The 25,353-nt window shown below is 44.0% G+C and overlaps 1 protein-coding gene across 4 annotated transcripts in view; it reads right to left on the bottom strand.

The window, feature by feature from the left end:
• Positions 1-20,392, bottom strand: part of sgsm1a (small G protein signaling modulator 1a) — a 49,433-nt gene extending 29,041 nt beyond the window's left edge. For 3 of the 4 annotated variants that reach the window (XM_060907892.1, XM_060907890.1, XM_060907893.1), the window contains exons 1-4: positions 20,167-20,322; positions 6,682-6,757; positions 3,028-3,190; positions 2,729-2,884 (exon numbers count right to left, since the gene is read on the bottom strand). In XM_060907892.1, the coding sequence (XP_060763875.1) occupies positions 2,729-2,884; positions 3,028-3,190; positions 6,682-6,757; positions 20,167-20,232 (461 nt within the window). In that variant the 5' untranslated portion in view covers positions 20,233-20,322. The other variant, XM_060907891.1, reaches the window with a different exon arrangement.
• Between the last annotated feature and the right edge of the window lie 4,961 nt (positions 20,393-25,353).

The following is a 25,353-nucleotide window of genomic DNA, read 5'->3' as shown; positions in this document are numbered from 1 at the left end:
CCAGTGGTCCATCCATCCATCCATCCATCCAGTGGTCCATTCATCAATCCATACATCCATCCATCCATCCAGTGGTCCGTCCATCCATCCATCGGTCCGTCCATCCAGTGGTCCGTCCATCCATCCATCCATAAAGTGGTCCGTCCATCCATCCATCCATCCATAAAGTGGTCCGTCCATCCATCCATCCATAAAGTGGTCCGTCCATCCATCCATCCATAAAGTGGTCTGTCCATCCATCCAGTGGTCCGTCCATTCATCGGTCCGTCCATCCATCCATCCATCCATCCATCCATCCATCCATCCATCCATCCAGTGGTCCGTCCATCCATCCATCCATCCATACAGTAGTCCATCCATCCTTCCATCCATACAGTAGTCCATCCATCCATACAGTGGTCCATTCATCAATCCATACAGTGGTCGGTCCATCCATCCAGTGGTCCTTCCGTCCATCCATCCATACAGTGGTCCATCCACCCATCCCTCCATCCATACAGTGGTCCATCCACCCATTCATCCATCCATCTATACATACAGTGGTACAGCCATCCATCCATCCAATGGTCCATCTACCCATCCATCCATATATACAGTGGTCCTTTCATCCATCCATCCATCCATCCATCCATCCATCCATCCATCCATCCAGTGGTCTATCCATCCATACAGTGGTCCATCCACCCATCCATCCATCCATCCAGTGGTCCATCTACCCATCCATACAGTGGTCCATCCATCCATCCATCCATCCATCCATCCATCCATCAGGCCTTTAGATTACACTAATTTGGGCACATCAAAGGAGCGAAGCGACTGCGCGAACGAGCATAGCGAGTGAGGGGCAGTGTTGCCAGATACTGCTGACGTTTTCCAGCCCAAAATATGTTCAAAACCCACCAAAATGCACTTAAAACCGCCCAAAATGTAAAAATGTACTTGATGCCTATCTTGTAAAGTAAAAATATGCAGCTAAAGACCAGTATACTATTTGTAAATTGAACAACAATGCAAACAAATAGCAACATGAGCCCGTCAGTGCTGGAGGTGAAGAATCTGCTGTCTGGTACTCGGCTCCGTGTGGTTCAATCAGATTATAACTTTGCAATCATCTGCTGTGTTCTGAATCCTACATGCACCAGTAAGTGATGCACATGCAGAATATTATGTAGGCTATGTTAGGCTACGATGCATATCTAGCATCTGCATTGCTGAGGTTATTTATTTTTATTTGTCTTTTATTTATTTATCTTTTTATTTATCCTATTTGTTTTATTAATTTTATAGGCCTAGGTATTCTGCTTAATTTATTTTTGTTACATCCATGTATTTTCTTCATCTGTTATCCTGATTTTTGTGGATTTGTTAGATTGTACCTGTTTTATATACTTCAATAAAAAAAAAAAAAAAGTTGGGCTACGATGCATGGCTGAATGTAACATGAGAAGAGAAAATGGAAAATGGACTGCGTCATTCTTATTTACTAGTTTATGAGTTCAGTTTCTGCACTACATTACACACATTCATATTAGTCTTACAGTTACATCGACATTTTTTTTGTTTAAATAATACTTAAATGAGATTAATGTTTATTGTTAATGATTAATTTAGGCCAATGCTCGATTTTGGTTGTTTAAAATACCTAAGGGGTGCTGGGTAAACTAGGTCTCTGACTTGCCTCAGTTGGCCAAAGAGAGCTGTTTTTCCTGATTTCCTTCGCATATTCAAGAACATCATTCGGCTTAGGTGTTTACATTCTCTCCCATCTCTGCTTTCTAGTGGGAGTGAAACTATATAAACATCTGATAAAAACCCGCCGGACTAACGTCAAACCCGCCCAATTTTTGTCAACCAGCCCAAGCCATTTTTTGCCCGCAAAGTAGAATTCAAAACCACCCAATTGGGCGGGAAACCACCCAATCTGGCAACACCGGGAGGGGGGGTTTCTCCCCTTGTGCACGCGGAAAAAAATTTCTGATTGCAGGTCAAATTTCCTCTAACAGAGGTTTCAGATGTCTAAATTGATCAGAATGATAGTATGAATTTTTGCCTTTTTTGGTACCTTTCTGAGTGGGTTATAGGTAATGTTCCGTCGCTTGCTTGACATTTTCGGTCGATTTTGGAAATAACTTAATTGTTTTGATCGGAAATCGGAACAATCAAGGTGTGATAAAGATGCGCATCAGCCCTTTTTTCCTTGATTAATTTGGGGACGCTAATTTGGGCGCATTTAATTTGGGCACACCGTTAAACGGTCTGGCCAAGGTGTAATTTAAAGGCCTGTCCGTCCATCCATACAGTGGTCCGTCCATCCATCCATCCATCCATCATTTCAATAGTCCATCTACCCATCAATACAGTGCTTCATCCATCCATCCATCCATCCATCCATCATTCCAATGGTACATCTACCCATCCATCCATCGGTCCATACAACTATCCCTCCATCCAACCCCCGATCTTTCCAGATAACATTCTATTTCTGTCTTTCATGAAAGCATTACAAGACTATTTCCTCTCTTTCTGTGCTGCTCTGTCTCTCCGTCTGTCTCCCAGTCTTTGTCTTTTTGCCTGCCTCTCTTTGTCTCTCTCTCTGCCTCTCTCAACACCTCTCTCTCCTTCATTTCCTCTCACTCGATGTATCATCTCTTTTTCATGTCTCACACCTTTCTCTTTTGAGCGGTTTCATTTCTAAATTCAATACCTTTTCCTGCCCCCCCCCCATCACCTGCTGTTCTCCACCAGGTACAGGACGATCTTGTCGAGGACTTTTTCGATGAGAGCTGTGCGGATCCAGAGGTGCCGTGCGGCCTGCGACGAGAGGTTGGGGAGTCGTAGGGGTAATTTACGAGCTGTCTCACTGTACGAGCCCATCGGAGCTCTTCTACACACACACACACACACACACAAAGGTTAAAGACAGATATTTATGACCAGTTATGTATGTATGTATGTGTGTGTGTGTGTGTGTGTGTGTGTGTGTGTGTGTGTGTGTGTATGTGTGTGTGTATGTGTGTGTCCTCTCACTTGCTCTCCAGCAGTTGCTCCAGTTCCTGAGCTTTGCGGCAGAGCTGCTCAGCCGGAGCAAAACTCTTCCCCACTTTGGTGAACAAAGCTGCTACTTTGTTGCTGCGCAAAAACCCAGCAGCTCTCCGCTTCAGGCAGTGTAACATACATGCTTCCACAGCAGCTACACACACACACACACACACACACAAGCTGATTACTGTGTAGGAAAAATGTCAGGTGGCATTTCAAAGGAGAAGATCTTAAAGGTGAGTAGTCAACAGCCCCCCCCACCCCACACACACACACACACACACACACACACACACACACAGCATGTATTCGATCTGCATATGGACACACTGAAGCACACACTCAACAAGTGCTACGTGGCAGTGTGTGTGTGTGTGTGTGTGTGTGTGTGTGTGTGTGTGGGGCTGTTGACTCTTGGGTTGGGTTGGGTGGGGGGATGCTGGGTAACCATGGTGACCACCACTGACAAAGTGCACTTAGTGAATCATTTACTTCATCATTGCTCTCCATTTCTGAGTCTCCCTCTCCAGTACGGTGCGTGCGTGTTTATTCATGCCACCTTTATCCCTGTCTGGCTCTTTCTTCCTCCCCTCATCTTCCTCCCCTCATCCTCCTCCATATTTTTCTCACCCCATGCTCCTCCATTTTGTCTCCTCCACTTCCTCCTCCATCCCCCTTTACCTGGTGTTTTTTTTCTGCTCCTCATCACTACATTTTTTATTCAATCTTTTTTCTTCCCTTCATCTCTCTATTTGTCCTCGTCTTCATCCCTCTATCCAGGACCCCACTGTGTTCGGTGGAAAATTGTAAGTGTGTGAAAGGACATTAATACAGTGGAGAACAGAAGTCTCTCTCTCTCACACACACACACACACACCCTGCAGGTGCACAGGGTTGAACACCATCTGTGGCCTCCATAGCACCTGCACACACACACACACACACACAAGCCTGCACATTTGATTCTACAGTAGCTTCTTATTACAGTAGTGTGTGTACGGTGGTGTAGTGGTTAGCACTGTCGCCTCACTATAAGCGGCTACAGATAATGGATGGTGTGTGTGTGAGAAAAATGCCGGGTCTAACAGGTACATTACAGTAATAGAGCGTTCATCTTTGTGTCTCTGTAATTCCACAGTCATCACAGGCTTATTCATAAAACACACACCCAGCCGTTCGTCCTCTAACAGGAGCAAAACCACCCTGCTCTGAGTGGGAGGGGCTAGTGCTCTCTCTCTCTCTCTCTCTCTCTCTCTCTCCTGTCAATCATGGCAGCACTAACCAATTATGTGCTTCTCTGAGCTTGGATGTGGAAGAGGGCTGAATCAGGGAGAGAACAGTGGAGATGTGAATATTTTATATCAAAAGACTCAACTAGACTAAACAATAAAGCTGAAAATCTCAAGATTAATATGTGAAGCTGAATTTCAGCAAATTAAGTGACGGTGCGACTTTTCATTAACCTGAGTAGTTTATCACTTTACTTCTTACTGCTGCATGAGCTTGCTTACACACACACACACACACACACACACACACACACACACACACACACACGGTGATAAAGCACCAAACTGAAGGTGAAGGAATCAACATTACTGCAGATGAACGAGAGACAGAGTCAGACAGAACAGAAGAAAAGTAAACAGAGAAGGACAAACAGACAGAAAGTATATAAGAGTGACTGAGAGAGCAGGAAGAGGTAAGATGTAGACAATACGAGAGAGAGAGAGAGAGAACAGAAGGAGTGAAAGGAAACAGAATGACGGAAGTGAAAGCGACAGATCCTTTGACAGCAAATAAAGAAAGAGAGAAAAGAGTAGGAAAAGAAGAAAGAGAGAAGTTAAATTAATACATATGATGGTGGGAGAAAAGGTAACATGTCAAGTACCAGAAAATATGAGTGAACTGAGAGAAGGGGAATAATAAAAGAGAGAGAGAGAGAGAGAGAGAGAGAGAGAGAGAGAGACAGGAAGGTAGTTTAGCAAGACAGAGAAAGCAAAAGCTCATCAGCTGTAATATCAACAGGAATGGGAAATGACTCTGTGTGTGTGTGCGCGCGCGCGCGCATGGGGCTGCTTATTAAAAACACAATACTAATGGCTATCCCGCCCTGTGTAACCGTGGCAACAGAGCTGCACAGCAATGGCAGAAATGGAGAAGATGCTGAATTTCTCTCCGTCTCGCTCTGTGTGTGTGTGTGTGGGGGGGGGGGGGGGGGGGGGGGGTCAGAGACCTTGTCTGCTACTGATGCAGTGTGGGATTCAGAGTGCTCTTAATGTTCAGAAATTGAAAAAAGTACAGAAATTGTGCTTTTATGATTCAGTGTTTTTCTTTTTTTCCCCCAGAAAGACTGGTGGAGATGAAAAAAGATGAAAAGAAGAAGGTTTGAGATAGAATAGTGAAATATAATACAAAGAGGAATAGTGAGGAAATGATAGCATTTTGAATGAAGGAGAAAAAGGAGAGGAAAGGAAGAACAAAATAAGAGGGAAAGAGACGGAAGGAAAAGGTGAGAAGGAAAGAAGGAAGGAAGGGAAGGAAAGGAGGTGTGGGAAGGAAGAAATGAAGGAAAGATAAAGAAAGAAGGAACAAATGAACAAAAGGATGAATAAGGAAAAGTGTGAGAAGAAAGAAAAGAGACAGACGTGATGAGAGAAACAGAAAGAGAGAAGAGGACCAGTGAAGAGTAAACAGGTTGTGAAAACACACACACACACACACACACACACACACACACACACACACACACACACGTGTGTCACATGTTAAAGAAAACTATATCTCCTCAAAAACATCTCTGGGTTAAAGCTGATAAATTCAGCACTGGAAATGAATCCATTTTTTTTTTTTTACACACAAATACATCTGGAGTTATTTTCATGCTCTGTAATCCCCATGCTAATGTGCGTCACACACTCTGACACACACTTCGCACTTCATTTAGACCTGTGTGTGTAGGAGTTAATGTGACATAACACTCGCACTGAAACGCACGTGTCGTGACAGACTCGCTGACAGATTTCTCATTGTACACGTGTCAAGAAGCAGTTATGACCAGGTGTGTGTGTGTGTGTGTGTGTGTGTGTGTGTGTGAGAGAGAGAGAGAGAGAGAAAAACAGAAAGAGAGAATGTGCGTCTCACTGAGAAAACCAGATGTGTAAACCTGCAATTATTTTTGCACACTCTCACTTTTCCTCGGTAATCAATGTGACGGATGCTAATTCACACTTTCCTCCGAAAACCTCTTTCATCACTGGTGGATCCGGTGGGAGGAGAGAGACAGCGAGAGCAAGAACAAGAGAGAGTGAGAGAGAGAGCGAAAGAGAGAGAGAGACATTGTGCTTCTTTTGATCACATCACTCCACTTCCTGAATTCATTATTCCTCTCCAGATCATCAAGCCCTGAGCTCTGGCTGAGACCCAGAAAGTGACTGAAATTTCAAATAGAAAACAGAAATAAAATCCCAAAGATCAGGTGTGATAAAACTTTCTGCAGTCTGTGTCACTGCAGCAGCAATAGTTTTTAATTTGTGTTTCGTGGTCGTGTGCAGAACTCAGCAGTGTGTATTAGAAAAGTCCATTTTTACTGTTGGAATGAAACTCATGGCGTGATGACAACGTGAAAAAGTGTTCGCTCACCGCAGAAGGAGACGATATGACTGCTGTCTTCGTGTACAAACTTCCGCGTGACTGCTTCCTCCATGATCTGCTTTACCTGTGAAGTCAAACACAGTGAGACTTACAGACGTGCCTTGTAGTGGCCTTCAGAAACATGTCCTCGTGCTAGTTCAAATAATCAGGGCCTAAGAACACCATCAAACTAAAGCCCTGTTAGGGGGCGGTTAGCATAGGAACAAACAAAAACACACACATCAAATGATTTTTGGCTCAGCTTTTGGCTGAACCCTATAGGGGCACCTGTCTGTATGCGTATGTTTATCCAAGTTCGAGCGTGTTTAAGAATGTAATTGGTGCACCAACCTCCGGTAGCGAATCCACAGTCATGGTGTGGTGCCACTGCATACTAACTATGCAAGTGCCATGTTGCATAACCTTAGTTTGTGGGTGAGTGGTCTAGCGCACTGTCCAGGAGCAGAACATATTGGCAATGTTGGTCCAAATCCTGGTGTCAATTTTGAGTGGCCTATTTTTTTCTGTTTATGTACCACAGCTTCTATCTTCCAATCAGACAAAGGCTGAGCTCAGACCTGCACAGGTCTCTAGTTAAATAATAAATTAAATCAGTGATGTTTTAAGTGCTTGGTGTAGAGGTAGGTTAGGAGTAAGCGTGAAGATAGCCAAAGTTGTTCAGATAGCCTGGGGAAGTTCATTCCACCAACTGGGTGCCAGGACAAAGAAGAGTCTTGATGTATGTCTTCGTTATACCTTGAGGGATAGTCAGCTCCTCTGTATCCCTTGGTAATGCAGCAATGGTGTAGTGTGGGAGAACTTAGGAATTGTGAAAACAAGACTTGCAATTGCATTCTGGATCGGGGCAAAAGTCAGATGGTGCTTAAGGGGAGCCATAGCAAGCATGAGTTGCAGTTGAACCAGTTTTGAAATGACAAAGGACTGAACACCTGAGTACCTAAGTGGCCTCTGTGGAGCCTCCTGAGGTTATAAAAGAGAAACTGACATGAAAAAGGACAGCTGGTTGTCCAGAACCATAGCAATGTTGCGAGATGGTGTGATTTGAAAGTTGTCAAGGGCTACAAAGTGGTATGGTAACAGATGGTGAGATCTGAAAGTTGTCCATGGGGATCACAAGATATTGATATACATCTCCAGGGATCTCAGTCTTGGTATCTTAATATCTACCATTAGTTTACCATTTAGTAGACATGCTTATCCAGAGCAACAGCAGTGGGCAGCCTGGGGAGCATTTGGGGGTTAGGTGCCTTGCCCCTAAGGTTAGGGCACTTCAGCCATTAACCTTAGGTGTCTTCCCCCTAAAGTTAGGGCACTTCAGCCATTCCTGCTGGTCCAGGGAATCAAATCGGCAACCTTTTGGTCCCAAGGCTGCTTCTCTAACCTTTAGGCCATTGCTTCCCCATTGGCCACCAAGATACGTGCAGTAACATAAGTGTCTGAGGGATGAAAGGGGAGTTGAGTGTCATCAGTATAGCAGTGGTATGAAAACCCATGTGAGGATAACCTCATACATTATATTGCCAAAAGTTTGTGGACAACTGGCCAACATACCCACATGTGGTTCTTCCTCAGACATTTATCACAAAGTTGGAAGCACACAATTGTCTAGAATGTCTTTGTAAGCTGTAGTATTATGATTCCCCATAAATGAAACCAAAGGTCCAAGCCTGCTTCATTACCACAATGCCCTTGTGGACTGTGCACCAGACCTTCTCATATATGGACTTTAGTGCCTGACCTCAATAATGCTTGTGGCTGAATGGACAAATCCCCATAGCCATGCTCCAAAATCTAGTGGAAAGCTTTCCCCAAAGAGTGGAGACTGTTATAGCAGCAACAGGAACAAACTCGTGTTACTTCCCATGGTTTTACAATGGGGTGTGATTATCAGGTGTCCACATGCTTTTCACCATATACTGTATATAAAAGGGATCGAGCACAAAGCCTTGTGGGACACCAGAAGGAAGTCTGCATGGAACAGATATGGATCCCATCCAGGTCACTTGGTATGACCATTCTACCAGATAAGAAGCAAACCACCAACATGCTGAGCTACAAATTCCAAGACTCATGCAGATGGACAGGAGAGTCTTGTGACTGTCGGTGTCAAGGGATGCTGAAAGGTCAAGGAAGGTGAGGATCACTGCCAGGTTGACTGATCGAGAGACATGGAGCTTCTCAGTAACATCCACAAGGGTATTTCTATGGAGTATGCCACTTTGAAGCCAGACTGGTAAGGCACTTGGAGGTTGTTCTGGCGAAGACTGAGAGGCAACTGGATTTATACTACATGTTCAAGAATTTTAAAAAGAACAGAGAGAAGTGACACTGTTTGGTAGTTCCTGATGTCTCAGGTATCAGCTGTGGAGTTTTCCAGGGTAGGTATAACCTTTGCTCTCTTGAAATCAGGTGGTGACTAGATGGAGTTGTTTACAATGGAAGTGATGATGCAAGGTGGGCTGGAGCATTGTAGAAGGGATGGTTATCCAGCTGCAACGGGCAAGAGAATCTGCAGGACTTCTGCTGTAGTAATGGAAGAAGAATGAGTTAAGGAGAAAGATAATGTGTTGGAATAGAAGTAGGAAGAAAATAAAAACCTGGTTCTGCATCTTTGGCCCTCTTAAGCGGCACTACAACGATGAGTGCAATGTGTACATCACCATTACAACATCAACATAGGGTGGCACAGTGGTGTAGTCGTTAGCACTGTCGCCTCACAGCAAGAAGGTTCTGGGTTTGAGCCCAGTGGCTGACAGGGGCCTCTCTGTGTGGAGTTTGCATGTTCTCCCTGTGTCTGCATCGGTTTTCTTTAGGTGCTCTGGTTTTCCCCAAAGACATGGCCCGAGGTTGGGCTGAAGTGCCCTTGAGCAAGGTACCCAACCCCCAACTGCTCCCTGGGTGCTGTAGTGTAGCTGCCCACTGCTCTGGGTATGTGTTCGTGTTCATTTGTGTGTGTGTTTTTTTTTTCACTGCTTCAGATGGGTTAAATGCAGAGGAGGAATTTCACTGGTGTGCTTAACCCTTTAGGATTGAGAGCTTTGCCGGTGGACCTCAACAGGTTTATAATGAATAGGTCATGTATTTAGATAAATATCTTCGTGAGTTTTTAATCATACAAGCATGATAAACATATTGACAGAAACTTTATACTTTCCTATGTGCCCACTGCCAAATAATATTATAGTTTTTAAATTACCTAAATTAGACGAAACGTAAAACTTGGTCACCTTCCTCAGTCACACCAGAGTCGGAGCGCTGAGCTCCCACTTACACATTCATAAAACACTATTCACATGGTAACGCCATGATAATCACCTTCACTCTTTCGGTTTCAATTGGTTTCCCTTTCGCGGTGGGAACACCCACTGTAAACAGGATAAAATCTGCCAGCCATAGTTTAGGCTATTTGGAGGTAAAATTTGTTGCGAGATGGCACACAGATTTTATGCGCTTTGGATGACTCAGGACAGCAAATCGCTTCATGATTCAGGATAGCGATTCGGTTCAATCTTGAGAACTGCGACACTGATGATGAGTGGTGCCTTTTTTTGCTTGTTTGTTTTACACTTCGACTCGATCCAGCCAAAGATCAGCTCGAGTAAGTGTAAATATTTCTTCCATTTCTGATGAGCAGATCAGTTGATGTGTGTGCACTGTAGTGCATGCATAGGAAAAATGACAGCAGTTTTTTCCAGAGTTAAAAGTATTTTCCTCAAAAATAGTGAATTTTGCTCCATTTTGAGTTTAAAGAGTAAAATTTGGAGTGGGAGCAAAATTACAGAGTAATTGTGTAACAGAGTTGGCTGTGGCTCTGAACTGAGTAAAATAGTACAAGAGTTAATTTCAAGGCACACTGAATCGAGTCAAATACCAGATAAATGAAGATGTTGTAAAAATTAGTTTTAGAACTGTGTTGGAATGTGTGAAAAACCACGACCTTACCCATTGGGGCTTGACCTGATGGGACTGAGTTAATCTAATGGGATTAGTTGGCAGTGGGAAGGGTTTTTACTCTTCTCATTGAATGAATGGAAATTTTTTACTCTTCTCATACTCTTCCTCCCACTGCCAACCCTTTATCCCAAAACAACAGGACATACATTTTTTGATGGCCAGTTAATTGTCCAAATCAATGGAGCAGATTTAAGTTTTTGTGCTTGATCCATTCCTCAGCCTGAGCAGAATCACCTCAAGGGACCAAAACGGTTCGACACAATGGGTAAGGTCATGTTTTTTCACACATTCCAACACAGTTCTAAAACTGCTTTTTACACCTTCATTTATCTGTTATTTATTTAAAAGTACAATCATGACATACGTACTACATGGACATTACTGTAGCTGAACTTGTGCTGAATGCAAAAAAAAAAGTCATATGACTTTGAAAATACTTAGATTTGTTGAAATTGACAAAATCAGAGCATACCAAACTCATTAGAGTGCCAGAAAATACCCTCAGACCCCAGAGGGTTGAGTCTGTGCTGCTTCTTCTTCTTCTAAATAGATGCCATCACTGTGATGCATGGTTACAGATGATACCATCTTCACTAGAATGTTCAGCACAGAATCTCGGTGTAGTTTAGATTTTCTGAACTGGTTTAAAGATGCATGGAAGACAGGTAAATCTTCATGCTAGCTGGTTCCCACTAGCTTTCAATTCTTCTGCTTATGCACAAAGTTAAGGGAGAAAGGAAGTTATAAAGCACGCTTTTATTTTCCAAAGACCCGAACTGAGAAACTAATTCAAGGGAAAATACTCTGGGGATTTCTGAGCAAAGGGTGCATTTATTGGTATTTAGAAGTTCGAGACTGGCGATCCTGCTGAGTGTAAAGGTAAACCTCATCGCTCTAAGTGTAGCTCTACTATTACACATAAAAGAGCAGGGATGAGTCACTGCTAGTGTGAAAAGAGAGCACGATGGGAGCTCTGTGTAGGAAGTAGTAGCTCAGTGGTTAAAAATGGTGGCCTACTGATCAGAAGGTCATGAGTTTATATCCCCGCACTGCCAAGGTACCACTTAAGGCTCTTAGCTCAGTTGTATAAAATAAGATATATGTAAGTTGCTTTGGATAAGCTCTGCAAAATGTCACAAATGTAATTTAATGTGTACACCATCACCGATCAAATCTCAACTGCACAAAAGAAACAGATGGATCAATGTGGAGAAGACCATTAAAGCGAGGTTTAAACACAAAAGCTTTAAAGCAAGTCAGTGTGGGGGAACTGACCACTGGATTGATTTTTCCTTCTCGAATCAAAACACTGATTCTGTTCTCGCTACAAAACAGTGAGTAAAACACCCAGTGGTTCTGGGATTGGCTCTGGATCCATCAAGACCCTGAGCAGGACCGGGTGCTTACGGAGTAGTAACAAGAGGACCAATACTGAAGTCCGGAAATAAATCAAAAATTAGTAGACATGATCAAAGGACCACCAAGAAGCAGTCCACAGCTAATGAGAGGACTTATTTAAGATGTCAAGATGAAAGCAAAGGACAAAGATGACACTTGAGCAGGAAGGTGGTCACCGTGGGCAACAAGAGTGAGTCATCACTTGGTTCCCTTCTTTCACATTGTAACGAAAGCATCTAAATTGGTGCTAGTGATGAAGGGGGCTAAAGGGCATTTGACGTAAGACTTTACAAAGGACGGAATCCTGCAGCTCACCAGCAGAGCTGAATAGACACAATGTCCACTTCAACGGTCTCCAGTGGGGTGAATACAAGGCAATATCAATACAGGGGAAAAAAATCAAAGATCTTCCCGTGATGTTCCAGAGGAGGGGTCTGAACACACTTGAAACAAGTGCACAATGATTGCCGGGATCACAATCAATCACCATCAAGTGAACGACACCCAATCTCAGCCTGGATTGCTCATTAGCTCTTGATTGCCTCATTTCAGCTCCGAGCCTGAGACTTGAACATGAGTGTGCTATCGTTTCTGGATCATGAAGAAAGAACTGGAGCCTCATTAATAGCATTAGGCATTTTTAAATACCATTTACTCTCATTTGGAACAGATTTTCTTCCCCAAACACATCTTACAAGTGAGATTAAATCCAGTCCCAGCACGGAGAACGGTACAGTCTTGGCTGCTTGAGTGAGTGTGGTTTGAGTAAACACAGCGCGACATGAAAACATCATCATGCTCTCATTAAACACAGGAGTGTGCGCTTCCACATGAGAGATGGATTTTAAAATGCAAAATTCCCCAGGGGAGTGCAATTTAGACTGTCAAGAGACACACTGTGTGTGTGTAAGGATGTAGGTGTGTAAGGATGTAGTTTTGGGCGGCACGGTGGTGTAGTGGTTAGCGCTGTCGCCTCACAGCAAGAAGGTCCGGGTTCGAGCCCCGTGGCCGGTGAGGGCCTTTCTGTGCGGAGTTTGCATGTTCTCCCCGTGTTTGCGTGGGTTTCCTCTGGGTGCTCCAGTTTCCCCCACAGTCCAAAGACATGCAGGTGAGGTTAATATGGGACGGCCTTGGGCTGAGGTGCCCTTGAGCGAGGCCCCGAACTCCCAACTGCTCCCCGGGCGCTGTTAGCATGTTAGCCACTGCTCTGGGTATGCATGTGTGTGTGCGCATGTGTGTGTTCACTGCTTCAGATGGGTTAAATGCAGAGAGGAAATTTCACAAGTGTGCGATGAATAAAGTTGTGCTTGCTTGTTTCAAAAACTAGGTGTGAAGTAAAGAGTCAAATAAAGTGCAGAAGGATTCTGAATCTCTTACAATGGTCTTCCTCTGACAAGACAAAGCAAAGACAAAATGAGAGAGAGACAGAAAGGCAGAGAGAGAGAGAGAGAGGAGAGAGAGAGAAACAGAGAAAGACAGATACAGAGAGAAACAGAGAGAGAGATGGACAGAAAGAACGACAGAGAGAGAAAGTAACAGATAGAGACTATGAGAGGCAAAGAGACGCAAAGAAAGAGAGCAACAGAAAGAGAGAGATATAGACAGACAAACAAAGAACGACAAAGAGAGAAAGCGCAACAGAGAGAGCAACAGAGAGAGAGAGAGATACAGACAGAGATGGACAGAAAGAATCAGAGAGAGAGTGTAACAGAGATAGAGACAATGAGAAGCAAAGAGACGCAAAGAAAGAGAGCGAGCAACAGAGAGAAAGATAGAGAGAGAGAGAAACAGAGAACGAGATACAGACAGATGGACAGAAAGAACGACACAGAGATAGTGTGTAACACAGAGATAGAGACAATGAGAGGCAAAGAGAGAGAGAGCAACAGAGAGAAACAAAGAGAGCAACAGACAGAGAGCAACAGAGAGAGAGAGAGAGATACAGACAGAGATGGACAGAAAGAACGACACAGAGAAACACAGACAATGAGAGGCAAAGAGATGCAAAGAAAGTGAGAAAGAGAGCGAGCAGCAGAGAAAGACAGATAGAGAGAGAGAAACAAAGAGAGCAACAGAGAGAAAGATACAGATGAAGAGATACAGACAAAGAGATGGACAGAAAGAACGACAGAGAGAATCACACAAAGATAAAGACAAAGAGATGGACAGAAAGAACGACAGAGAGAGACTAACACAGAGATAGTGACAAAGAGAGGCAAAGAGATGCAAAGAAAGCGAGACAGAGAGAGAGACCGATAGAAAGAGAGAAACAGACAAAGACAGCAACAGAGAGAGAGAGATACAGACATAGAGACAAAGCGATATGGACAGAGAGATGGACAGAAAGAACGAAGAGAGAGAGAGCAACAGAGTGAGGCATATGGGCAGAGAGAGAGGGAGAGAGAGAGAGAGAGAGAGACACAGTAACACAGAGACAATGAGAGGCAAAGAGACGCAAAGAAAGCGAGACAAAGAGAGAGAGAGAGAGAAACACACTATAAATCACTACAATCCCCTCAGGCCACTGCTTCAAGCCACAAATGAAATAATCAATAATCAGAGTGAGAGAGAGAGAGAGAGAGAGAGAGAGCGCGAGGGAGAGAGAGCTTGTAGCTGATTTAAGGAACGCTGCCAGCAGATGAATACTCAGCTCTGTGCATGATGCTTATTTACCTTTAACAGAAAAGCTCACTGCTGCAGTTTCTACACCAGATTCGAAGCGCTACAGAGGAAAGACACAATGGAGGGTAATGGGGGCGGAGCCTCAGAATAAACGATGGCGTAGAAAGTGTGTTTCAGACGTGCGCTGATATTAAACTTCATATGACGGTAATTATCTAACCGTAACTCCACATACACACACACCACAGTGCTGTGAATTCCGGATTCTGATTGGTCAGAAGGTGTCGATTCATTTCCACAGGTTTAATGTCAGTGCGCTCGTCCTCATACAGTACGTTATCGTTGCTATAGTAACAGCTCTGGACATTAATACGCTGTAATATAAAGGTTATAAAACTGGGTAATCGCTGAGATGGTTAAAGTGTCCTGGGAGGAGACGCTTATTTAATATTCATGGAAGGAGTCTCCAGTGTCAGAGCTCTGTTACAGCTGTAACCTGTGTGTGTGTGTGTGTGTGTGTGTGTGTGTGTGTGTGTGTGTGTGTAACGATTTTGCTATAAGCTGCTCTTCTTCATCAGTAAAGCAACCAAGCCAGCGAGTCGTGCTTCAGTAACTAATCACTCCATTCTCACACACACTGAGACGAACATCTGCTCACATCTGGCCATTTAAAAATCACTCAAAGAACCAACGACTTTAGTGCATGCTGGGAAATTTCTCGTGTTTAAAGCCTGCAGTCGCACAGCGTTCGGAGGAAGAGGAAAAGAGAGAAGAAGAAATGAAGAAAGAAGACTGATGTAAATATGGTACAGAGATGACATCTGTTTACGTCATCCTTTAGAAACGTGCATGAAGAGATGAATATGTAATATATTTACCACACACACACACACACACACAGCAGATGAGTCACTGAGTACCGGAGTCGGAGACCCTCCAGGTCTTGAAGAACAACTTTTCACCTGAAGGGTCTCCGACTCCGGTACTCAGTGACTCATCTGTTGCATGCGCGTGTGTGTGTGTGTGTGTGTGTGTATGAGAGACCTTTTTGTCTACAGGTGTATAAATCCATAATGAAGGTGGACTATCGAGTATTATTAAAACAATATTTAATTAGTCATTAATTAGTAGTTACTAACATGAGGCATTAATCAGGTATTAGATCTGTAACGATTGGACCAGGGCTTGATCAGACGACAAAGTGAGGCATCACATTAGATATTATTTATCTCCGTGTTTTTTTTTAGAATATCTATTGAGCAGATCAGCGAAAAACAAAACTAACGACTAGTCAGACCCAGTATTTATTATACCAGGCATTAAGATCAGACAAGCTGGTGATTAGATTTGATTAGACTCAATTAGGTGATCAGTGTTGAGAATTTACAGTATATTGAGTAGAACCGCTATGAACTAGCCCGATGTTTGATTAGACCCTGCACTGATTATAGCACAGACTGAGATTAGATCAGCTTTAGATCAAATCAGATTAGATTATCCTTTTAGGGTTCATGCTGATGAAAAACTATATTGCATTATGCAGCTATAAACTAGACTGATGAAATTGATCAAGCATTGAGATTAGACCTGCTGATTAGATTAGACAGTATTCGTTGAGGGTAGGTGCTGATTAGAATATTTGAGAAGGCAAGTGGTAAAGTAGACTCAATAGACTAATAACTGATTAGAACCAGCAATGATTATACCAGGCACTGAAAGTAGACTAGTTACTGATAAGGTTAGATCAGATTAGATTAGATTAATTATCAATGTAGGGTAAGCACTGATGACCATGTGTATTGAGTAGAACAGTTATAAATTAGAATAACAGCTAATCAGATCCAGTATTGTTTATACCAGACACTGACATTAGATTGATCAGATTAGACTGGTTATTAGAATATATACCGAGTATAGTAGTTACACTAACAAATGATTAGATCCAGTATTGGTTACACCAGTCACTGAGAATAGACCAGTCCATTGATTATGTAAGATTAGAGATCAGATTAGAGTAAGTGCTGAATAGAATATGTATTGAGTAAAGCAGCTATAAACTAAACTGACGACTCACTGATGATACTGGTTACCCCAGGCACTGAGATTAGACTCAATTGATTAGATTAGACTGGTTATTAGACTATATACTAAGTATAGCAGTTACACTAGACCGTATCTGTCTCGTTTTCTTCGCGGATGCACTGTCCGTTTACATTAAACCACCTGGAAACGCCGGGAAACGGGAATCCGCCAGCGTCCACGTATTCAATCCAGATCGTATCTGGTCCAGTGCTGTGTAAACATTGAGATACGCGAATACGCTGTGCTGAGCTCTAGCTGGCGTCCTCATTGGACAACGTCACTGTGACATCCACCTTCCTGATTCGCTGGCGTTGGTCATGTGACGCGACTGCTGAAAAACGGTGTGGACTTCTGCCTTGTATCACCTTTCATTAAAGAGTATAAAAGTATGAAAATACTGCAAATACTGATGCAAATACTGCCCATTGTGTAGTTATGATTGTCTTTAGGCTTGCCATCCTTCCACTTGCAAGTGTTAAGTGATATGCGCTGGGATCACACACACAGCGGCTCAGTCCCGAAAACACTGCTAGTGTGCTTCACTCGCGCGCTCTGTGAGCTGCGCAGGGCCGGAGTGCGCTCCCTCCAGAGGGCACTCGCTGTTCAGGGTGGAGTGATTTGGAGAGCAGGATGCCTGCGGAGCCGAGCGTATCCGCGTATTGGTATTGTTGTGTGCACGCGAATCGTGTATTGGCGTTGCTGTGTGCACACTAATCGTTTTAAAAACGTTAATCTGATGATCCGCTGATACGGTCTAAGGTAAACATGGGCTAAGGGTAGTAGCTCACTGGGCTGCGACAGCCCACGACTAGTTGGAGACACAACAATTGCGATAAAATATGCGAATTAGCAACAATTTTCACTTGGAATCACACCGAATTGATATTCACATATTTTACCGCAGTTGTTGTGTCTCCAACTAGTCACAGGCTGTCACAGCCCGGCTTTCCCTCAGCAGGCAGGGGAGTAGAGGAAGCGTCACGGAAACTGACTTGAGAAGGGTGCACAACGGCTTTGCGACACATTTGCGGCTATTTTGAGAGAAATTTTGTCGCACGGAATTTTGAACATGTTCGAAATTTCGAACATGTTCGAAATTTCCCCGACGAAGGAGCGACACTTTGCGACTCGTGCAAGGAGATTGACAAGCCCCGCGAATGTTTCAAGACACTTTTGAAACTCTCTCACGAATGATCTTCGCAAGCTGTCGCAGCCCAGTGAGATACTGGCTTAACAAATGATGAGATCCAGTATTGGTTACGCCAGTCACTGAGAATAGACCAGTCTATTGTACCCTGTCCACACTAGAGATTTTGTACCCATACGATACTACTTTCGTACCGCAACACCTGTCCACACTAGCAACTATACCGGTACTGTAGCGGTATAACTGTATCAGTACGAAACCCACAAATGTATGGGTTTCGTGCCAGTACAGTATCGGTACTGTAGCGCTTTGCTGTAGTGTGGACAGATGAAGCGGTTCTGTCTTGATACAAATATAATGCACATGCGCAATGAACCATTCCTACTTCTTCCGGGTTAGTCATACAATACAATATGCACGTGCTTTCCAGCTGTAAATAAAACGTCAAAATGGTTCAAAACGACTGTGGAGCTACATGGAGCAAAGACGAAGTTATGTGTTTGTTGGAGCTTTGGGGAGACGAGCGATGCCAGGAACAGTTGGAACAGGAGATTCGTTTTCTTTGGCCCACTTTACACGGGGACGGTCTGAAACAAAAATGCAAAAGTCCGTTTTCGTTCTCACTTTTTTCCGCGTCTACACGACCGTTTTCAAGGAGGAAATCTGCGTCTATACGGTGACACATAAATGTGTGGAATTCAATTGGATGTACATGCCAGGCGGCTAGGTGGTGCTGTGAAAGACCTCCGCTATGTCTGCACGCATGCGCAACGTCTTCCGTCTTGTCTGATCTGCACCGCGAAAACTTTGACTACTCTGGCTATGGCAAGTAAGAAAGTAAGTAAAAAAGTAAGAGCATACTATACCCACCTCTGTTCATTAACGGTATATGTGCAGATTCGGTATAGATGTTCGAAGGACTCCTGGACGTTTATTAAAGCTGCCAGAGCAGCTTGAAGGTCCGTTGGATCGATGTAATCAGACATGTTCTTACTTTTTTACTTACTTTCTTACTTCCCGGGCTGGCATGTACAGTATATGACATATGTATGACGTAAACGCGTACCCGACGTGAGCGGATCCGAGCAGAGTTTCGCGTATTGGGTAGTTTAGACGGATATGCAACGGGGGCTGTTTTTAACTTATCCACTCTGGAAGGCGTTTTCAAATTTTTCCGTTTTTCAGCCTCGGAAACGCCGTCCCCGTGTAGACGAAAGGCACTTCCGATAAAATATTTAGTCGTTTTTACCCGACAGCGTCCTCGTGTAAACGGGCTCGCTCTTTCTTTCTTTCTCAACTGCCTCGCGCGTTTTATACGATTCGACTGAATAAATGACCACCAGAAATACAGACTGTGCATTGACAACAAAAAGCACACACACGTTGTTTCATCCGCCATATTCTCGGAAAGAAGTTACTCGGTAACCACGGAAACATTTTGCGCGCACGCGCATTTCAACTACCGTGAAAGAAAACCGCAAACATTTCTCGCTAGTGTGGACAGATGCACTAAGCTGTACCGGTATACGTTGTATCGATACAGTTATACCACTATCGTACCGGTATATATGTGAACACAGCTTTGGATTAGAGATCAAATTATAGAAAGCACTGAATATGTATTGAGTAAAGCAGCTATAAACTAAACTGACGACTCACTGACGATACTGGTTACCCCAGGCACTGAGATTAGACTCAATTGATTAGATTAGACTGGTTATGAATTGAGGCTCTGTGGAAAAGGATTGAAAAGACCAGCGAATGAACAGTTCCGGTATTGATTAGACTATTGATTACAAGAGCTGATCAGACCAGGTATTAATTATATAAGCTGCGTGTTTGGACAGTGGATTAGGATCGGATTCGATCACTGATTAGACATCAGGCAGAGGAGCACATTCACTGTGGTGTGTTTATAGCTCAGACAGAGTGAAGGTACATTTCATCCTGCAGTGTGTGTGTGTGTGTGTGTAGGAAACAGGTTGTAAAAGGCACCAGTGCTCCCAGTCTGTAGTGTTTGTGTGGTCAGTGATTGATTTGACCCTCCAGTGTGTTGCAGTGCCAGAGCCGCAGCCCATCTGCTTCCCTACAGGACACTCAGTGCACTACAGAAGGTGCGACCCGCTCCACACCCTGAGCAACACGGTCACACTGACTCCCCGTGTGCTGGGGCCCTTTACTCATTTGTTTACTCATTTGTTTACTCATTTATTTACTGATTTGTTTACTGATTTGTTTTATTTTTCATTTATGCGCGCGCACTCACTCACCTCCTTCTTGACGTTGCGCAGCAGCTTCTGTCGCGTCTCGGCTTCTGAAAACCGTTGTAATGACATCACGCTAATTAATTAACAGCAATTAAACTGAGGAGAAACACAAAAGCGCAGTTTCCACTGAAAGCTCAAACTCTGCTGCTCACACACACGCCACTTCCTCCTCACCTGCCGTCGCGGTTGCCATGGCTCCCGTGGCTCGAGCCCAGCTGCGCTCGCGACTCCCGGATATTCCGAAAGGATAGAACAGGAGGCGCACGCGGGGCTCTGGGGCGTCTGAGATAAGCCACGCCTTTTAAAGACAAAGGCGCCTTGAGGGTTCTAATTAAAAACAAATTAAAAATGAGTGGGTGTTTTTTCTCCTTTCTTTTTTCTTTGCATGTTCTCCCCGTGTCCGTGGGTTTCTTCCGGGTGCTCCGGTTTCTCCCACAGTCCAAAGACATGCAGGTTAGGTTAACTGGTGACTCTAAATTGACCGTAGGTGTGAATGTGAGTGTGAATGGTTGTCTGTGTCTATGAGTGCGTTTACATGCACATAGAGAAAATCGAATTTCTGCCGTTGCTCGACTGAAATCAAAGTTCTAATGCCGCTTTTCCACTACAAACGCGGCTGAGTCGGGCTGAGCCGTGCCGTGCTGAGTCGTGCTGAGTCGAGCTGAGCGGGGCTGTTGGAGTTGCATTTCGACTACAACCGCGCTGAACCGTGCTGGCTGGAAGTGGGTGGACACATTGGGTGGAGTTAGCGAAAGTGGGTGGACGTTACGTGATGTCTAAGCAGTGCAAACAGTGACATCAGTGATCTTTTAAGCGGTAGTCTCACGACCCGAATAGTAAACAATAAACATGGAGGACATGGAGTCGTTAGTGTTGCTGGTCTTGGTGCTGTGGCTTGTTGTCACCGACAACGCCAACAGATACTGGCAAGAGCGTATAGATGAGGCGAGGTGCATAAGGCTTCAGAAATTCTCGTAATTCGTAATTCTTCTTCTTCCGGGTTTACGGTGTTTACAGATCCCAGCGTGCTCGCGGGGCGTGTGTGGGCATGTGAGGACACTCCTCCTCACCAATCAGTGCACAGGGGAGTGTCTGCTCACGCCCCCAGCCTCACTCGGCACGGTTTGGCTCGCTTCAGCCCCACTCCAAAACGGTGCGAGTTTTAGGGGCTAAGCAGGGCTGAAGCGAGCTGAGTCGTGCTGTTTTTTGGTAGTCGAAACGCGAGCCGTGTCGGGCTGAAGCGAGCTGAAGTGAGCTGAAAAAGGGTAGTGGAAAAGGGCCATAAGGTGGTGTTTACATTAGACCGTATCAGCGGATCATCAGATTAACGTTTTTAAAACGATTCGCGTGCACACAGCAACGCCAATACACGATTCGCGTGCACACAGCAACGCCAATACACGGATACGCCCGGCTCCGCAGGGATCCTGCGCTCCAAATCACTCCGCCCTGAACAGCGAGTGCCCTCTGGAGGGTGCGCACTCCGGCCCTGCGCAGCTCACAGAGCGCGCGAGTGAAGCGCACGAGCAGTGATTCGGGACAAATAGCAGGAAGTGAAAGTCCGCGCCGTTTTTCAGCAGTCGCGTCACATGACCAACGTGGCATGACCAACGCCAGCGAATCAGGAAGGTGGATGTCACAGTGACGTTGTCCAATGACGACGTCAGCTAGAGCTCAGCACTGCGTTTCCTCGTTCCTCAATGTTTACACAGCACCGGATCAGATACGAACTGGGTTGAATACGTGGGCCCTGGCGGATTCAAGTTGTTCCGCCTGTGGAGTCGTTTCCCGGCGTTTTAATGTGCACGGACAGTGCATCCGCGACGAAAACAAGACGGATACAGTCTAATGTAAACACCACCTTAATGGCATGGAAACACCTTAGCTAGGCTGAAATTGAACCGAACTTGATTTCTCGTAATCGAGCTACACGACCTAGATTATGCGATTTTTGCCGAGCTACTTAGTGCATGTAAACCCTATCGAGCATAGTCGAGCTACTTACTTCAGCACTGCCCCTTCCGGAAGTGACGAGTGACGAGACCACAAGCGGGAAACACGACAGCCTCGGTCGGCATGACAGCAGTAGTAGCGAGCAGCAGAAGAGGTCAGGAGGAACAAACGAAGAAGAGAAAATGGCGAGCAGAAACGTGTACTTCTGGAGCAATGAGGAAACAGAGTTCATGCTCATTCAGCTTAAGGAGTTGAATATATTAAAATTCATGGACGGGAGAAAAACGCGCAATGGAGAACACGGAACTGATAACTTTGTTTACACTCTTGAATAGCTCTTCTTCATGACGACAACCGGAAGTGTACCAACACGATGGGGCGTGTAGCGCCACCTGTGGCTCGGGTGCACAATGTACCTCACACAATAGCTCGATTTCCTTGTGTGCATGTAGGATTGGATTTCTCTGGCACCCCTGCTGGGACCCTTTGCTCGATTATCGACAGCAGCTCGATTTGGATGTGCATGTAAACGTACTGTATGTCTCAGCCCTGTGATGACCTGGCGACTTGTCCAGGGTGTACCCCGCCTTTCGCCCGTAGTCAGCTGGGATAGGCTCCAGCTTGCCTGCGACCCTGTAGAACAGGATAAAGCGGCTACAGATGATGAGATGAGATGAGATGAGATGAGATGAGATGAGATGTCTAGTTTGAAAATCTCAATCCGACAGCCATTTCATCATCAGCCTGAATTATAAAATGTTCAGCACTAAGTAGAGCAGTGGCTACAATTATCGACACCTTAAGCCAGTATCTCACTGGGCTGCGTCAGCCTGCGACACAACAATTGCGATAACATATGTGAATTAGCGACAATTTTCACTTGGAATCATACTGAATTGATATTCGGATATTTTGGGCGGCACGGTGGTGTAGTGGTTAGCACAGTCACCTCACAGCAGGAAGGTTCTGGGTTCAAACCCTTTCTGTGTAGAGTTTGCATGTTCTCCCTGTGTCTGCGTGGGTTTCCTCTGGGTGCTCCGGTTTCCCCCAAAGACATTCGGTTAGGTTAATATGGGACGGCCTTGGGCTGAGGTGCCGTTGAGCGAGGCCCCTAACTCCTGACTGCTCCCCGGGTGCTGTTAGCATGGCTGCCCACTGCTCTGGGTATGTGTGTGTGCTCATTGCTCATGTGTGTGTTCACTGCTTCAGATGGGTTAAGTACAGAGAGGAAATGTCACAAGTGTGTGATGAATAAAGTTGTGCTTTCTTTCTTTCTTTCTTTCTTTCTTTCTTTCTTTCTTTCTTTCTTTCTTTCTTTCTTTTACCACAATTGTTGTGTCTCCAACTAGTCGCAGGCTGTTGCGGCTATTTTCAGAGAAATTTTGTCACACAAATTTTTTGAACATGTTCAAAATTTCAGTGACGAAGGAACGACACTTTGCGACTCATGCGAGGAAATTGAGAAGCCCCGCGAATGTTTCAAGACACTTTTGAAACTCGCTCGCGAATGACCTTCGCAATTTGTCGCAAGCTGTCGCAGCCCAGTGAGATACCGGCTTTAATGATCTTTTGGCTGTTTCAGAAGTAGAAAAGACTTTCAATACGTAAACTGTGCATGAAAAATTACTCAAACTTCCACTGGAAAAAAAAACGAGTTGATTCCTGATTACTGAGCACATCAGATCACATGACACCGTTCCACAATTATCAATACCTTTGTCCACAGTTATCGACACCATTCCACAATTATCAACATTCAGATGAATATTTATTTTTAAAAAATCGGTATGTGGTATTAAGTTAACAAAACAGTTTTTATTTCAAATTTGTTTTACATAGACTTATATTTAGTACAAAATATATTTTTTATGTCAATGTCAGTGTTTACGTAAATGAGGAAGCAATTCTAATGTTTGTAAACAAATGAACTGATAATGTTTAACCTGCGTCAGAAAATCTTTTTGTTCCACTTTTTAAGTATTTTCATAGATCACATTTTGTTAATAATTTGTTGTTGTTTGTATTAATTTCTAGTTTTGTAGTTTACCAATAAATGTCAACAGGCGATTGACACGGTAACTACATGAAAATCCAGGTCAAAGGTCGCATGTCATTCCTTGAACCAAAATATAAAATTGTAATATGTGGTCGATATTTATAACAAACTGCAAAAAAAAAAAATTCTGAATGGAATAGAAAAATCTGAATATTTCAAGCGTGTAATTTTTTATATGCTAGGAAGTTAATTCTGGTCTAATTCTATTTATTGCAATCGGATTCCAAATACTCTATAAACATTCCATTCTGTTATCAATCAGAAAAAAAGTTATTATAAATCACAGCAATTTTATTTTTTTAAAGTACTCTATCTACTTCAACAGTGTTACACAAAGATCGATCCATAACAGTTGTAAATGTCCCTTAATTCCACAGGATGTCGATAATGGTGGACACCGGTGAAAGTGATCACTATTATCGACACCTCGCGTGACTTCTCAAACACGCGTTTAGATACAAAATGATTTCATACATGTCAAGTTATACGGTTTCCCCGTATTTTGTACGGGAAAATGCAATTTTTTTGGCTAATACGGCGCACACTGATTTTCATACGGGAAAATTACTTTTTGTATCAGATATTTTTTCCGTTACTCCGAGAAAATTTTCTTAGCATCCACCATTTATTTTTTCAAACACGCATGCCCAATGAAATGGAACTATTTTCGATTTATGTGGTTTTATAGTTGCACATGGTTTTCTCGGTCATTTGTAGTTGAGCAGTCCTTGTGTGCACATCAAATTTGACAAGTTTTATCTTTTAAAAATGGCATCTGGAAACGCAATGGCAAAGAGAAAATGTGCTGGAACTGAAAAACATCTGAAGGAATGGGAAACTCTAGATGGAGAGTACAAAGGATGGATCCAGGCGTCTTCGATTGGCCCCCAATATTCGCTGTGTCCCGTGCAGAAAACACATTAAAGTGGCAGCTTCAGGTTTTTACGACCTGAAATTGCATTTCCAAACCAAGGCACATAAAGACTGCGTCATTAAATGCAGGACCTTCAAGTCTATGGAGCAGCATTTTGGCACAAGTCCATCAGCTCGGACTGCCCAGACTTCTGTGATGGCTGCAGAAGTTATGTTCTGTCAATTTCTCATGGAACGCAACATCCCCCTGACAGTGGCAGACCATTTTTCACAGCTAGCGAAAAAAATGTTTCCCGATTCAAAGACTG

The sequence above is a fragment of the Neoarius graeffei genome, chromosome 24 (assembly GCF_027579695.1).
Source record: "Neoarius graeffei isolate fNeoGra1 chromosome 24, fNeoGra1.pri, whole genome shotgun sequence".
NCBI lineage: Eukaryota > Metazoa > Chordata > Actinopteri > Siluriformes > Ariidae > Neoarius > Neoarius graeffei.
This window is presented reverse-complemented; position numbering and strand designations above follow the sequence as displayed.